This window comes from Alnus glutinosa, chromosome 14 (genome assembly GCF_958979055.1).
Source record: "Alnus glutinosa chromosome 14, dhAlnGlut1.1, whole genome shotgun sequence".
Classification (NCBI taxonomy): domain Eukaryota; kingdom Viridiplantae; phylum Streptophyta; class Magnoliopsida; order Fagales; family Betulaceae; genus Alnus; species Alnus glutinosa.
This window is the reverse complement of record NC_084899.1, coordinates 1,559,340-1,574,447: the sequence shown is the minus strand read 5'-3', so window position 1 is coordinate 1,574,447 and position 15,108 is coordinate 1,559,340. Positions and strand designations below refer to the sequence as shown.

The following is a 15,108-nucleotide window of genomic DNA, read 5'->3' as shown; positions in this document are numbered from 1 at the left end:
CATACAAGAACATTTTCTATGAAATTAGCCTTGTAAACTAAACTAAAAACCCTATTAATTATAGATAAAATTATAAGAAACATGATTTTTTTTTTCTTTTTTTTTTGTCCTTTGTGCGATGCGGGGCAAGGCGGGGACCCGCATTTTTTAAAAGGCTAAACCCGCAACCCGCGCCGCATAAATTTCTCAAATTAAGACCCTAACCCGCAAAAAAACCTAAAAACCCGGTCCTCTGCTGGATTGGGGGGGATTGCGGGTTTTGCACACCCCTAGCCACTGGCCATCGGCCATGATCGGCCCACAGTTAAAGTCCTAAATGATATTAGGTCAAGTCGTCAAGTTTGCTGCTACCTCTAAGCCTTATACATAGACATTTATAACAAGTATAACCTTAAACTCAATTATCTTAAGTACACTGTCTCTCTGAAATTACATTTAATTCTCTCTTACTTGAGCATCATAAGGAAATTATCGGCATCCCTAACGCAGTGTTTATTGTTTGCAGATCATGAGTGACACATCACTTACCGAAAAACTGTATCAACAAATTTTTTTTCTTTTTTCTTTCTAATTTACAAAATCAATAATTAATTTGTAAAAGATATGGACTAAAGAATAATGTCTAACGTCTCTTTTACCGATAGAAAAATTTGACTTTCATTTCTAAGCGTTATTATCAGGTGCATACTTTGACTTAAATGTAAAAATCTTCATTTAATTTTTATTGCCACGTCATAAATAGGGCATTTTAGAGTACACACTTTGAATTGCATGTAACAATCCTGTTAAAAAAAAACCTTTAACTCTAATCATAGTGCAGAATTGTGCATTGGATTGAAATCCATGCAACACATAGGATTTTGTATATGATGCAACATGACAATAAAACAAAAGTAATTGTTAGGACCGCTTGAGGATGGTCGCCGGAGGTGGTGCGACTACTTTCACCAATCCCAATCCCAAAATCCACCAAATCAACCTTTTTTTTTCTTTAATTATTTGTTTGATCTGGACCTTTCATTTAATATCCTATATATCACACCTGATCTCTTTTCTTTTTTCTCCTTTTATTTTTTTTTATTTTTTTTTAATAGACATATTACACCTGATCTCAATAAAGAGAAAGGAGAATTTTATCCAAAAGCTATGGCCCGCTAACCTTGACCCTGAATAGTCAGTAGTCAGTAGTCAGTAGCCAGGATGTCACTTAGCAGCTATCACAGTATCACCGGCCATGGAGAAAAAGATAATCTTCTGATGTGTGGCGTTGAAGCCGTTTTCGTGTTTCCCATTCTTCAGCGCTTTTGTCTTTTGCTTGGTGATCGACGTACTGAACGTTGTGATCCCGTTCCCCGGCCTACCAAGAGGCAAGAGGAAGACACATTGATAAATAAATAAATAAGTAAAACGAAATGGGAAAGGCTAGGCATCTCAATATTTTTTTAAAAAATTTAATTTTAATGTGATGTGTCACAATCTTATAAAATTGTAGTATATTTTTCAAAAAGATAAATCTCATGAGATTGTGACACATCATCTTGAAACTAAATTTTACAAAAAAGTATTGGAATGTTAGCATTCCTCAAACGAAATTACTCGCTTCAACCAGAATAGTAAATGATAACTCTCCCAAATTTTTAATTGCGCTTATATTTATAGAATTGGCATCAAATAATCATAGGATAACTTCACAAAAGGTATTGAACTATCACTCGTTTTGACGGAAATATACCAAACTATCATTTCTCTCGAATTGAGATATAAAACTATCAAAAATCCTCAAATAAAGATATTCCGTTAGCTTTTGGAGTTAAATTATGCCAAAATTCATAAAATACTCCGGTGTTTATTTTTTTAAAAAAATTATAAATTTTTTTCAAAGATTCAAGCATAGATATTTCTGCAAATTCCGTTAAATTCTGACCAACACTTAAATCCTAGCATTTTTTTTTTTTAAGAAAAAGAAGAGGGACATTTTGGGTATTCCGTCAGAATTTAACATCCAAAGCTGACGGAATACCCTTATTCGAAGGTTTTTGATAATTTAATACCCTGGTTCAAGAGAAATGATAGTTCGGTATCCTTCCGTCAAAACGTGTGATAGCTCAGTACCCTTTTGTGAAGTTATTCCAATAATCATAACATACACGATATCAGAGTCGAGATTATGAGTTCAAACTATGATTCTACAATTAACCACATTTTAGTTAAATATTACACATATTAAGCCTTACTTGATGATAAATAGTTTGAACCCACACGTGAAGAGAGTTTTAGAATATTAAATGAGAAATGCTAGAGATACCAAATCTTTTACTAAAAGATGGGTACTAAGATGATGCGAAGCTTATTCATTGGTACTTGTAGCATTTCTTTTTATTAATTGTTTTGATCATTTCCACATCATCTTGGTAATCATCTCTTTGTAAAATTTTTGATACCCCTAGCATTTCTCATATTAAATTAACTATTTTCTTCAAATTTAAGCTTTTAGAACAAGTATCACTATCACTGGAACGGCAGTTTTATGGCGAAAGGGGTTCGGGGATTTTGGCGTTTCCTGATTCTTCGATTTCGGCGGTGCTGTAACGATGATTCGGGCGCTATTTTTGAGCGTGGCTTTAGGGGTAATCAAGGCGTTTTTCCAGGAGCGATTTCCAGATTTTCTGGAATCTGCAAACCGTCGAGCAAAATGGAAAAGTGGGGAAATGGTCCGTCTTGTGCATTTGTAGTTTTTTCTTTATCTTTGATTGTGTCTGGTTGTTGTTAATGTGACTGCTGTGTTGTTTGTTTAAGATCAAAACCTGATCTGCAAAAGCCTTCTCCTAGATCTAGCAGCGGTATAAGTTATGTAGAGGTATCTTTCTGTTTGTCTAGGTTTTTGAGCAGCTTTATTTTGTTATGGTCTTTGTCTATTTGGCATGGGTGGAGGAAACTCTCACCGCGGTGTCTCTGACTTGGTGTATTAGGGATTCTTTGTAACCCTGCACATTTGACCAGTTCCGTCTCTTTTAATATATTGAAAGGGATTTCTTAAAAAAAAAAAAAAAAAAAGTATCACTATCACCTAACATTTTTTTTTTCTGTCTTTTATTTTAGTGTGATTTTAATAATATGCTATGAACAAATTCAATATTATTATGGTCGCAAGTAAAAATTACTTGAAATTGTTCACGTATTCTTTTCATGATAATCTTAGTTGATAAACTTAGAGATAAGTTAGGAAATTAATGTACTCTAAACGTATTTGAAAGTGATTGCCTGTTGCAACTTGCAAACCAACTACGCGTGCGTGGAATGATTTGTCTTCTACTATTTATTATATTATATATCTCTACAAAATGCCACAAAAAAGCTTAGATGAGCAAACTACCCAGAAATGCAATGTATCACATTTTAATTTTATTTTGTTGACGTGAGATTACTAATTAGTCCTTGAATTATTCTTTTTTAAAAATAAAGAAAAAAAAACTAATTAACAGTGTCATGTCATACCATGTATCACATTTTTGTTCTATTTTGTTGATGCAACACTGTTGATCAATCCTTGAATCAGTATTTTTTTTAGAGAAAAAAAAAAATTCAAAAATTAATTAATAGTGGTATGCCAACAAAAATTAGATAAAACTAAAAGTAAAGTGTACAAGAAGCAGAAATTGATAGGGGTGGGTATTGTGACCCGTGATTCTGAAGGTAAGGTTATGGCGGCTATGTGTTCTTTCCAGCGTTATATCTCGGATCCCTCAGTGGCGGAGGCTTATGGGGCTAGACTATGTGCTGAATTTGGTTTGTATCTGGGGCTTCGGTCTGTGATCCTAGAGGGAGATGCTTTGGAGATCGTGGAGGAGCTTAACCGGGTGATTGAGGATGAAGGCAATCTTGATAACTTGATAGGTGAAACTCGATTGTTATTAAGAAGTTTCGATTGTTGGTCAGTCAATCATGTAAATCGTGAAGGGAACAAGGTCGCACACACCTTAGCGAAATATGCGGTCTCTCACCCGTAGAATTGCGTTTGGTTCCAGTCCTGCCCCTCTTGCTTGTCGGGTTATATTATCTCTGAGTCTATTATGTTATTTTCTCCTGCGTAATACAAGCCATCTTCAAAAAAAAAAAAAAAAGTTGCCACACGGGTCGCTTCCCACGCAGATGTGTCCAACTTGAGGGAACACCAAGTAGCTAAATGATTCGCTTCCCACAATTTTTTATTTTTTTAGTATTCCCACAAATTCCCCATATTTTCTTCCATCCTTATCAACATGGAAAAGACCCACTTGTAAACCCATTATTATTAGGAAAATATAATAAAATTGCATCTTTCGGTAAATAGTCTTATACTGTAGCATGGTGTAAAATTGTTCAACCTGAAAAGCAAACCAAAATAGGTGTACAATACATGCTACACCCACTAGGGCTGGGCAGACCCGCGGAAACCCGACCCGAACCGCCAACCCACCCCTGCCCCTAAACTTAATCTGCCCGCACCCCTTATAAGCGGATCCCGGCTTTCTGTTTAGCAAACCGCACGGTGCAGTGCGGTTTGTGAGTTCGGATTAGCGAAAATATCGGGGGACCCGACCCGCCCCGCCCCGCACCGTAGGAAAAAAAAAAAAAAAAAAGTCAAAAAACCCTAAAACTAAAGTTAACCTAGGCGCCGCCCCCTCCTATATTCTCTTCTTCACTTCTTCAGACTTCACTCTTCAGTGTCTTCACTGATTCACTGAACGGCACCACTACCAGTCACCACGGTCCACGCTGGCGCTTCCTTTTCGCCTCTTCGGCCCTTCCACCCCATCAGTGCCCTCAACCCCTCACAGTTTCACAGTCTCACCTTGCGCCGCCGCTACCACTAGTCCACTACCAGGCTTAAGTCTACCCCTAATCCATCTACGCCGATCTTCATTTCTTGGTAGTCTTTTTTCTTTTCTCTGACACCGATATTTCATATTTAATTGTCTTTGCTTTTATATTTCAGTTTATTAACTTAATTTCATGTTTGAATTTATTGTAGCCTACAACTGCACGGCCAAGGGCTCCAAGTCTCCGACCGGCGACCACAAGGTACCTTCTAACTTCTAAGTTCTAAGATTTGTTAAAAAAATACTCCAAAAAATCCTGTTGTAAACTTGTAAATATTTGTTTGTGTCAATCTTGTTTCAGTAATGGGTTTTACTGCTATTGTTACATTGCCTAGTTTAGGACCGATGGTATTGGGTTCAAGCTACGGGTGGCGGAGGGGCTTTGTTTATTTATTTGTTTTATTTTTATTTTTTTTTAAAAAAAATTATCAATGCTTGCCTGCTTGGTTGAGTTGGTTCCTGAGAAATGTTTGTATGTTTTGACAATCATTGATGATGCTATCATGATTGAACACTATTATCTCATATTAATAAATGTATATAAATGATGATGCTTCTTTTTGGTGCTGATTCTGGTGTTGCTTTCTTATCAATCATCGTTTCGTTCCAAGTGGTTTGGACCTCTTTCGAGGTTATGATCTCTGGTTTAATTTTAATTGGAAAAGAAGAAACATCTTGTAAAATTTTGGCTGTAATTAATACTTAATTTTGTCTATATATATGTTAGCTAGCTTTAACAATATTGTGTATTGGTCTTTGTGGAGAGATTCTATCTGATGATTCTGATCTATACTAATATCATGTTATATATCAACCCCATCAATGGAATTGTTTTGGTTTTTAACCTAGCTAGCTAGGTTAATTTGAAAAATGGACATAAAGGTAGATCTATTTTTTTAAATAATTTGATTTAAAGTTCAGCTTAATTAGTAATTATGTTTAGGTTGTTGTTAATTTTTATATTCCTGCCTTTGTTGGTCTAAATCGTACTTTTTACAAGTTCAATTCCATAACTTTGTTTGGTATGATTTAAAGTTCAGCTTAATCAATAATTATGTTTAGCTTGCTGTTTTTAATCTCTTAAATAAGATTATAAAAGTTCAGCTTAATTATGTTTAGCTTGCTATTGATTATGTTTTTTTTTTTTTTTTTTCCCACTTAATGTAGAGTTGTAGACTCAAGTCATGGATGATAATTCAACTCGTTGTCATAATACTATTGATTCTAGTTCTGCGTCATCTGCACCTAGTCTTTTGGACAGTACCAATGTACCATGCCTCCCATGTTGAATGATAATGTTGACTGTGTTGGGGTTGGGGTTGGATCTACAGGAACTTCTGGCTCTCAAAATCCAAGTTTAGCTGTCCCACACAAACCTAAGAAATCTGAGCAAACATCAAAGGTTTGGAAACATTTTACTAGGTTAGAGGAGAGTGATCCCAAGGATCCTAAACCACAATGTAATTATTGTAAGACATTGTTTAGTTGTCACCCTAGAAGCCACGGTACCTCATCCATGTTACAACATATCAGGAAAAGTTGTAAAAACTATCCTGGTAGATTTGATAAGTCCCAAACAAAGTTGAGTTTTTAGGTTAAGAGGGAAGGACAAGGGGTAGTGGGCGAAGGGACATGTGGTAATCTTGTTTTTACCAGGTATAATGCTACAAAAATAAGAGAATCAATTTCACAGATGATTATTATGGATGAGTTACCATTTAAATTTGTGGAAGGTGAAGGGTTTCAAAACTTCATGAAGACAGTGGAACCTAGGTATTCAATTCCTTCCCGTTATACTATGATGAGAGATTGTGTTAGGCTTTATATGTTGGAGAAGGAAAAATTGAGGGCAATGTGCTTGACATCCGATATTCAGGTTTGTCTTACCACTGATAGTTGGACTTCGGTACAGAACCTGAATTACATGTGCATCACTGCTCATTTTATTGATAGTAATTGGAATTTGTACAAAAGAATTTTGAACTTTTGTTTACTTCATAACCACAAAGGTGAGACCATTGGACAAAAGATTGAGTCATGTATGCTTGAGTAGGGTATTAGTAGCATTTTCACTATCACAGTTGACAATGCTTCTTCTAATGATACCGCTTTGGAATACTTGAGGAAGAGAACGGCTCATAAGACTGGTGCCATATTGGATAATCAATTTATTCATGTGAGGTGTTGTGCACATATTTTAAATCTGATTGTGTCTGATGGTTTGAAAGAGGTTGATGAGTCCATTGTGAAGGTTAGAAGTGCAGTAAAGTATGTGAAGTCTTCTCCCCAAAGATTTGACAACTTCAAATATTGTATGGAAAGGGAAAAAATTGCTTTCAAGGGTTTATTGTGTCTTGATGTTCCAACTAGATGGAACTCCACCTTTAAGATGTTAGAAGGTGCTGAAAAATGTCAGAGTGCTTTTGATCTTTTGGAAGAGTATGATGGGAATTATGTGCTTTCGTTGACTGAGGAAAAGAATGCTAAAAAAGGTTTGGGACCTCCTAATTATGATGACTGGGATCGTATTAGGACTTTTCTCAAGTTTCTCAAACTTTTTTATGATGCCACATTGCGACTTTCAGGGTCTTTGTATGTGACTTCTAATATGTATTGGCAAGAAATTTGTGGCATTCAAATGCATATACAATTGTATCGTGATAGTGGTGATTATGTGTTGAGTTCTATGGCAGAGAGAATAATGATGAAGTATAATAAGTATTGGGGGGATTTAGATAAGGTGAATGTGTTTATGTTTGTTGCTGTCATACTTGATCCACGAACCAAATTGGGGTCATTGGAATTTTGGTTCAAGGATGTTCTTAATGAGGAGCAGTGTACTAATATGGTGAAAAAATTGAAGCACTACCTTCAAAAATTATATGATCACTTTGATGCTGGAGAGACTTCATCTCAAGTTGAACATGGTAGTGATTATGCATGCCCTCAAGGTTCCTCAATGATAGAAGAAACTGATAACCTTTCACTTCACTTCATGAACAAGTTTCATAATTACCTAACTTCAAAAAGTGATGTTCATAACAAATCGGAGATAGATCGGTATTTGATGGAAGATGTTGAAAAACCAAATGTGAATTTTGATATTTTAAATTGGTGGAAGGTGAACTCATCCAAATTCCCAGTACTTGCCAAAATAGCATGGATTGTGTTGGCCATTCCCATTACTACAGTTGCTTCAGAGTCGACGTTTAGCATTGGAGGGCGTGTATTGGATTCTTTTCGAAGTTCATTGGCCCCCAAAACAGTTGAAGCATTGGTATGTGCACAAAATTGGCTAAGATCAAAACCCTTGAGCAATGGCAATGGTTGTGACACAGAGATGATTGAAGATCCTGAAAGTTATAAGCTCGATTCAGGTAAGATTTATGTTATTCAATATTCACTTCTTAATTTATTTTGATATTTAATATTTACAAATTGAAAAATTCTAATTATCAGTTTCAATTGAGAATGTAATTCTTTTTTTCTTTTTCTTTTTTCATTCTTTGTAAAAATAACTTCGAAGAAAATCAATATGTTACTTGAGGAGGATAAGTGACGTGAAGATTGAAGTTGCCTTTTTTATTTTGCTATTATCTTTTACTTTATTTTTAATGTAACTTAAGTTTTATGTGTTAATGTGTGCTACTAGCCTACTAGTTTGATTTGTTTGTGTTTTACAATTTTACTGCTGAATCTGTAACTTAAGGTTAATGTGTTGCTTGTTTGGGTGGGAGGTAGGTTGCTTTTGCTTGTTATGTTTATATTTGTGTATGTTTTAATTAGGATTTAGTTTGATAGATGCTGAAGATTTAATGTTGTTTATGTTTGTGTATGTTTTAATTAGGATTTAGTTTGATAGATGTTGAAGATTTAATGTTGTTTATATTTGTGTATGTTTTAATTAGGATTTAGTTTGATAGATGCTGAAGATTTAATGTTGTTTATATTTGTGTATGTTTTAATTAGGATTTAGTTTGATAGATGTTGAAGATTTAATGTTGTTTATGTTTGTGTATGTTTTAATTAGGATTTAGTTTGATAGATGCTGAAATGTAACATATTTTAAATCATTGTGTGGATGCTGAAGATTTTGTTAGAATTATTGATTTGTTGATTATATTATTAACTTTGAATGTTGATTTTTATATTTACTTAAAAAAAAAAAAAAAAAAAAAAAAAATCCTGTGTACTTGCTGAATAGTGACTAGTGAGTGCTGATTTTGAATTGTTGATTTATTAAAAAAAAATGTTTAATTATTGAAATGGGCTTTTAAACTTTTAATTTATTTTACACTTTACATGGTTAATCAGGTTTTTATATACAAAAAGAATAATTTTTTTTTTTAAATTTTTTTTTTTTTTTTTTTATAACAGCAAAATCAATATTTATTCAGTTTTACAGTTTTAAAATTTAATAAAAAATTTACGAAATTGCCCCTACTTAATCCAACCCGCCCCGCCCGGCAAACCCGCGCCCCCCGCCCCGAGCAGATCCGCCCCGCACGGATACCATCACTCGTTGATGTTTGCGGGTCTTCTTTACCCAACCCGCATGTGCGCGGGGCGGGGCAAAAAAGGGCGGAAACCCGCCCCGCCCCGCCCCGTGCACACCCCTAACACCCACAACCCTTCCCAACTTTTACCACTATTTAATTTGCTAAAACCAAATCGATCTGAATATTTACTCTAACAAATTGACAAAGAAAATCCTGAAAATTTCAGCAGAAATACATTATGAGAATGAAACAAATTCAGCAACGAGAAAACAAACAATAAATTCATGTCTTTGAATAAGGGAATGAGCAGTGAGAACGGCTTAAAAGCATGTATTTGTATGTGAATGGTCTATAAATAAAAAAGAAATCAAGTAGAACCAAAAGTTTGCCATATAATTCACCATTAATCTCTCACACTACCCCGAGGAGAGCAAACTTTTTCCAATGTTCTTCCAATAGAGAACATGAATCCACCTTCTTTACGCGGTGACGAAACAGAATTTCTTTTTTCTTTCTTTGGATGAACTGTTTCAATAACAGCTTCAATTTCTTCTTTTGCTCTTTCAAAAACATTTGGAGCTTTCACATCATATATTGGGGTTTTCTCATCAATATCATCACTTGTTCCATGAGTTTCTTTATGATGATTGTGTGTAATTGCTTCAATCTTTTTCTTAGTTCTGTCACTATAATTGGGCTCCTTAACGTTGTTCTCTGCCAGTATAAAAGCATCCAATTAAGAAGACTAGGTGTAGGCTTTGAAGTCTTTACACAAAGAATATGAAGCCAACAAGCAACAAAGTGATATGAATATTTTTTATCGATGCATGGTGTGATCATTCCTTAATATAAATAATGGTGGAAATAGTCTGATAATTCCTATCAATGAGAGCAGCAAAGTATCCATAGAATAAAAACACAAACAGTGACCACCTAGAGCGATTGGTATAGAATGTTTATGGAAGATTAAAAAAAAAAAAAAAGTAATCAACATAAATTTCTTGGTCATGAAGAAAAATTAGTACCATGAAATTTTTGCACCAAGTAATCTATTAATTATAACAGTTGAAAAAGGTGCAACCTTTGTAGAAGGCAGTTATACAAGAGAAATGTTTGAGGGAAAAAAAAATGAATGATAATGGCAAACACAATAACAAACACTTCAAGTACTTGATCATTAAAAGCTCGTTGCCCTCAGAGAGCATTGCAAAGCCCGAATGATAATGGCAAATTTGAAAGAATGAGAAACTAAGGAATGCCATGCAAACAATTATAGTAAAAAAAACCCACAAAAATGCCAAAGCCATGATTGCTCAAGTTTCATTTCAAAGTAGAACGAAAACCATCATCTGATTTCTTTCTAAACTGACCTTGTCACACTAACTTATACAGTATAAACAACATTTCAAAAAATAGTTTACCTGATAGAGAATCTGCTTCACCCTGCTTGGACTGTGTCTTTGTAGTTTCATCCCTGCAATTAAATATCAAAGAACACTGAGAAAGCAATCCAAGCATACGAAAATCTAATATTAGCTCCTTGATTTTAGTCCCATGGATAACTAGTGAATTCGAACCGTCTTTCATGGGTTGGAGACTCTTTCCTGGGACGGATCGCTTCAACGAGAGCCTCAAACTCCTCTTTTGCTCTGTCAAACACATTTGGGGCTCTAACATCGTCTAATGGGGTGTTCTCATCAATGTCATTTCGCTTGCCATGAGTTTCCTTGTGATGGTGAGGCGATTTCTCAGAGTGCAAAATTGCTTCAATCTCTTCCTTTGCTCTTTCAAACAAATTCGGTGCTTTTACTTCAGTATCTGCTAGCAATCAAAGAAATGATAAATTCCTACATGCGATTGACATGCTCACCAGCACGCACATCATGCATAGCGTGTGTTTGGTTTGGTTTAGAAGTTTGAAAATTTGACTTAACACAAATAATCAGTGTTTGGTAAAATTGTCCTTCAGCCTTTAAAACTTTCCTTGCAAAGCAGATTTTTTCACGTTTTCAAACTGTTATTTTTTTCAAACCAACTCTCAAACCGATACTTTCTGCGATTTTGTTGAAGAACACGCGATTCACCAGCGAAATGGCGGGCAAAACGCACCCTTATTTTGGCCTCCATACTTTACTACTATAATCAAAAGAACCGTTCCAATAAGAAAGGATTTGAGAAAGAAAACCCATTAACGATAGACTATAAGAAACCATTTAGAGAAATATATATGCACAATTTGATTCCATAAAAAGCGTAAGCAGGCAAACTCGATTGGATCCCCATTTCTCCAAACTTAACGTTGCATATTTTCATTTCCAAACAACGAAAAAATAGGCCCAGCACAAGGAACGGTATGAGAATGAGAATGAGCAAGAAAATCGTACCTGACAGAGATTGTGCTATTGGGTCTGGTTTGGATTCGGCCATCTGAGTTTGTGGGCGCGCACAGAGGTTCTGGTTCAGACTCGGGTAGGATGTTATGCCAGGCGGTCCGAGGACGCTAAGAATATAGAATACAATCAACACGTGGGAATGAGGTGGTGCGTATGCCAGATTGGACAAAGCAGCTTTGGCCTTTTGGCCCCACTCCGGCATCGCGGCTTCGATCAGCTGCAAGTATAAAAGTTTGTGAACCTTGCACTCGGCCAGGTGTCACCACTCAAGGGTTGCCATATTTGATTCCGAATAAGGGTATATGGCCCAATGGGTCCAATTTTCAAGTTCAGTCATGTAGTTGGAAACATATTGTCCAAGCCTGTCCAATCTGTAACTGATGGAGACAAAATGGAGAGAAAGCAATACCTACAGAAGTGGAATAGAGAGATTTCCAAATTTTGTTTGGTTGGATGGCTTGAAATTCCACAGCAAATAGCTAGGAGAAAGTTTTTAAATTACTAAGAATCCAGATTCTCGACAGAGTGCCTACATCTATAGTAACAAGTGGTTTCTTTTTTTTTTTAGATAGGTGGTTAATTTTTTTACTATATGCATATATATTGTTCTCAATTAAAAGAATAATTGTACCATTGATATCTGAGATTGGTCTAAATTACGAATCACTCCATGTGATATAAAAAATTATTGTAGAGTCATTGTGGTAAACTAAAATTACGAATCACTCTATGGAATCGTTTTCCATCTACAAAGTTAACAGAAACCGTTAGGCTGCCACGTCAGACCAATAAAAACGCGACACCTGTCATTTCTAATAAAAAAAATATATTAATATATTAAAAACCTAAAATTCATTTTTTAATTTTTTTTTTTTAAAAAAAATAGATTTTAGAAAAGGTTAGGTAGCCACCCCCTGCCAATGAGGGTGGCCGCGCACCACCGCTAGAGAGTACAGGGGTGGCGCACGGCTACTCCTAGATTCCTTTAGGAGTGGCTGCGCACCACTGTCGGCATCCTCTAGGGGTGGCGTGCGGGTGCGGGTGGCCAGGCCACCCCTTTTCAAAACCTAATTTTTTAAAATAAAGAATTTTAGGTTTTTAATTTTTAATATATTAATATATTTTTCTTATTAAGAGTGATACGTGTCACGTTTTTATTAGTCTAACGTGACAACCTAACGGTTTCTGCTAACTTTGTGGATGGAAAACGACTTCATGGAGTGATTCGTAATTTTAATTTACCACAAGAACCCTACAAACAATAATTTTTTATACTGCAGGAAGTTATTCGTAATTTAGGTCAATCTTAAAAACTTTATAATAAAGAGTACTTTCTCGTCAAATAAATAAATAAATAAAGGATTGCTTCATCGTTCAAGATATGAGTCACCATCTTTATCAGGCCTGTGGCCCAATGACTCAAATTTCAAGTTCCGTCATGTAGTTGGAAACTTTTACTGTCCCACTCTATCCGATCTGCAACTCAGGCCCAAACTTAGCCCTGAATAAGACCAAGTTTGAATACTCTAAAGAAACAAACAATTTCAACGTGAGCAAAAAGAAAAAAGTCGAAGTTTTCACGCCCAATAAAATAATTATTTAAATTTCAAGAACAAAAGCGGCACAAGTTTCATCGTTCACTCTTAATGAACATATAAGAATAATATTTCTTGATTTATATTACATATTGTTGCTAGACTTTCTGAATTGTGGCATGTCAGCGTATGACTGGTTCTTTATCGGGACGGATATTCAAGCTGGCCTGCTAAGCTATGTGTGTTATGACCTGCACAACAATAAATACTTGTTGGGAGTTGATTTGGGACGCTTTCTTCGATGGTAAAGTCGGTGAATATTCTAGAGAATGAAAGTAAATGCTATCTTAGAAGTTAGGTGTTACCAGATTTGTAGTTTCTATTTATACTACCTATTTTTCACGAATCTGCACGTGTGAACTTTTTCAATCTTCAGACTACGTACTGCTCACTTAGCGTGGGTAAATAGTGATCAGATGTGACATGATTGACAGCTATTTATGATGTTCTGACCTCTTGGCATGATGAGCCGGCCTGAAGAGCGACGCGTAACGCTGTTATCCACCATGTCTTCTGACCTGATTTGACAATCTAATCTCTTATCTAATAAATGTTCAAATATCTTAATAAATGCGGGGATACTCCACCTTGAATTCGTTGCGGTTGTTCGTGAAGTACGCACTTTGTACAATTTTGTGCCTAGGGCATGAAGTTCCGAACACCAAACGGTCCCAAATACTTGACATTGGCTTCTCTCCAAAGAGCCAACCCTTTCCCCAAACAGGAATTCACCATCCGAGGAGGATTTGATCAATAGGTTGGGCCGACCTATTGGGCTTGGTTGGACTGGGCCGCCCTGAAGGCCCATTTTCGATTTGGGAAAGGATAATTACCCAACACATATGCTCATTGCTCAAGAGATATGATTAAACCCAGCACTGTATTTGGTGAAAACATAAATGCATATTTTTATTTATTTATTTATGAATGTTCAACGGCATACGCCGTTGAATATGAAGGTCAAATTCAAAAACATATGATGGAACGTGAATTTTACATGAATTCTGTGAGGCATTCCAAAAGGCAATGGGAATTGTCGGAATTGTTGATACTTTATGCATCCAAGCGAAGAGTTCAGCAAACTTTTAGTTTGAGGCGGCTAATTGAACTTGTCAACCAGAGGTTCTGCTCATCTTCGTTCCCTTCGCCTTTTCTAGGGCCGTAAGCATGTAAACACACTAGTTTATTCGACAATTTACTCGATACCCGCTTAGTTTATTCCGATTCAAATTCAAATTTGATATTGTATAAACTCGCTTATTAATGTAGAAATTCACTCGATTCGTAAGTGATACATACCTGACTCGCTCGATAAAACTCGATAGGAATTCCCGAGTTCACTTCGTTTGAAGCTGAACCGAAGCGCTCGTTCAACGTGTTAATCCGAGTCGTTCATATCTCTTTTGTATATATATACGTACAAATATATATTAATATATTACTAAAAATGAGTTATATAAATTTATACATGTGTAATAATAATTAAGTAATATATATTATATATGTTCCTTAATATTTATATATGTGTGTATATTAGTTAACATACTAACTAGTTTGTTCATAAACTAACATATTATATAGTTAATTAATATATATTAAGTAATGTTACATATCACCCTTGTATCATCCTTTTGTCTCCCCAAAATTGTTGTGACTAGCTATTAAAATTACCATTTGATCAAAATTCAAGTGGTCCATTGTAAATTCAATGGTAATTTTAAGAGTCATATCAATTTTGAAAGGACAAAAAGGGGGCACAAAA

At 35.5% G+C, this 15,108-nt stretch overlaps 2 protein-coding genes across 2 annotated transcripts; one reads left to right on the top strand and one right to left on the bottom strand.

Moving 5' to 3' along the window:
- Nucleotides 1–6,132: 6,132 nt before the first annotated feature.
- On the top strand, nucleotides 6,133–8,918 carry LOC133857463 (zinc finger BED domain-containing protein RICESLEEPER 2-like). Its single transcript, XM_062292739.1, has 4 exons — nucleotides 6,133–6,319; nucleotides 6,593–6,735; nucleotides 6,913–8,236; nucleotides 8,890–8,918. Exons 1-4 carry the CDS (start codon nucleotides 6,133–6,135, stop codon nucleotides 8,916–8,918), a joined length of 1,683 nt encoding a protein of 560 aa, XP_062148723.1.
- Nucleotides 8,919–9,624: 706 nt separating this feature from the next.
- Nucleotides 9,625–11,891, bottom strand: LOC133857719 (uncharacterized). Its single transcript, XM_062293044.1, has 4 exons — nucleotides 11,743–11,891; nucleotides 10,936–11,176; nucleotides 10,780–10,832; nucleotides 9,625–10,072 (listed from the first exon to the last, which is right to left on the bottom strand). The coding sequence occupies exons 1-4, from the start codon at nucleotides 11,783–11,785 to the stop codon at nucleotides 9,762–9,764; spliced, it is 648 nt and encodes a 215-aa protein (XP_062149028.1). The 5' UTR covers nucleotides 11,786–11,891; the 3' UTR covers nucleotides 9,625–9,761.
- Nucleotides 11,892–15,108: the final 3,217 nt, after the last annotated feature.

Excerpts from the sequence above, each read along its gene's own strand:
- LOC133857463 (XM_062292739.1), top strand. The coding sequence starts at position 6,133 with ATGCCTCCCATGTTGAATGATAATGTTGACTGTGTTGGGGTTGGGGTT. Across the intron at positions 6,736-6,912 it reads GCTTGACATCCGATATTCAG|GGTATTAGTAGCATTTTCAC; the intron begins GTTTGTCTTACC and ends ATGCTTGAGTAG. Across the intron at positions 8,237-8,889 it reads AAGTTATAAGCTCGATTCAG|GATTTAGTTTGATAGATGCT; the intron begins GTAAGATTTATG and ends TGTTTTAATTAG.
- LOC133857719 (XM_062293044.1), bottom strand. The coding sequence starts at position 11,785 with ATGGCCGAATCCAAACCAGACCCAATAGCACAATCTCTGTCAG. Across the intron at positions 11,177-11,742 it reads AATAGCACAATCTCTGTCAG|ATACTGAAGTAAAAGCACCG; the intron begins GTACGATTTTCT and ends GATTGCTAGCAG. Across the intron at positions 10,833-10,935 it reads TCTCCAACCCATGAAAGACG|GGATGAAACTACAAAGACAC; the intron begins GTTCGAATTCAC and ends ATTTAATTGCAG.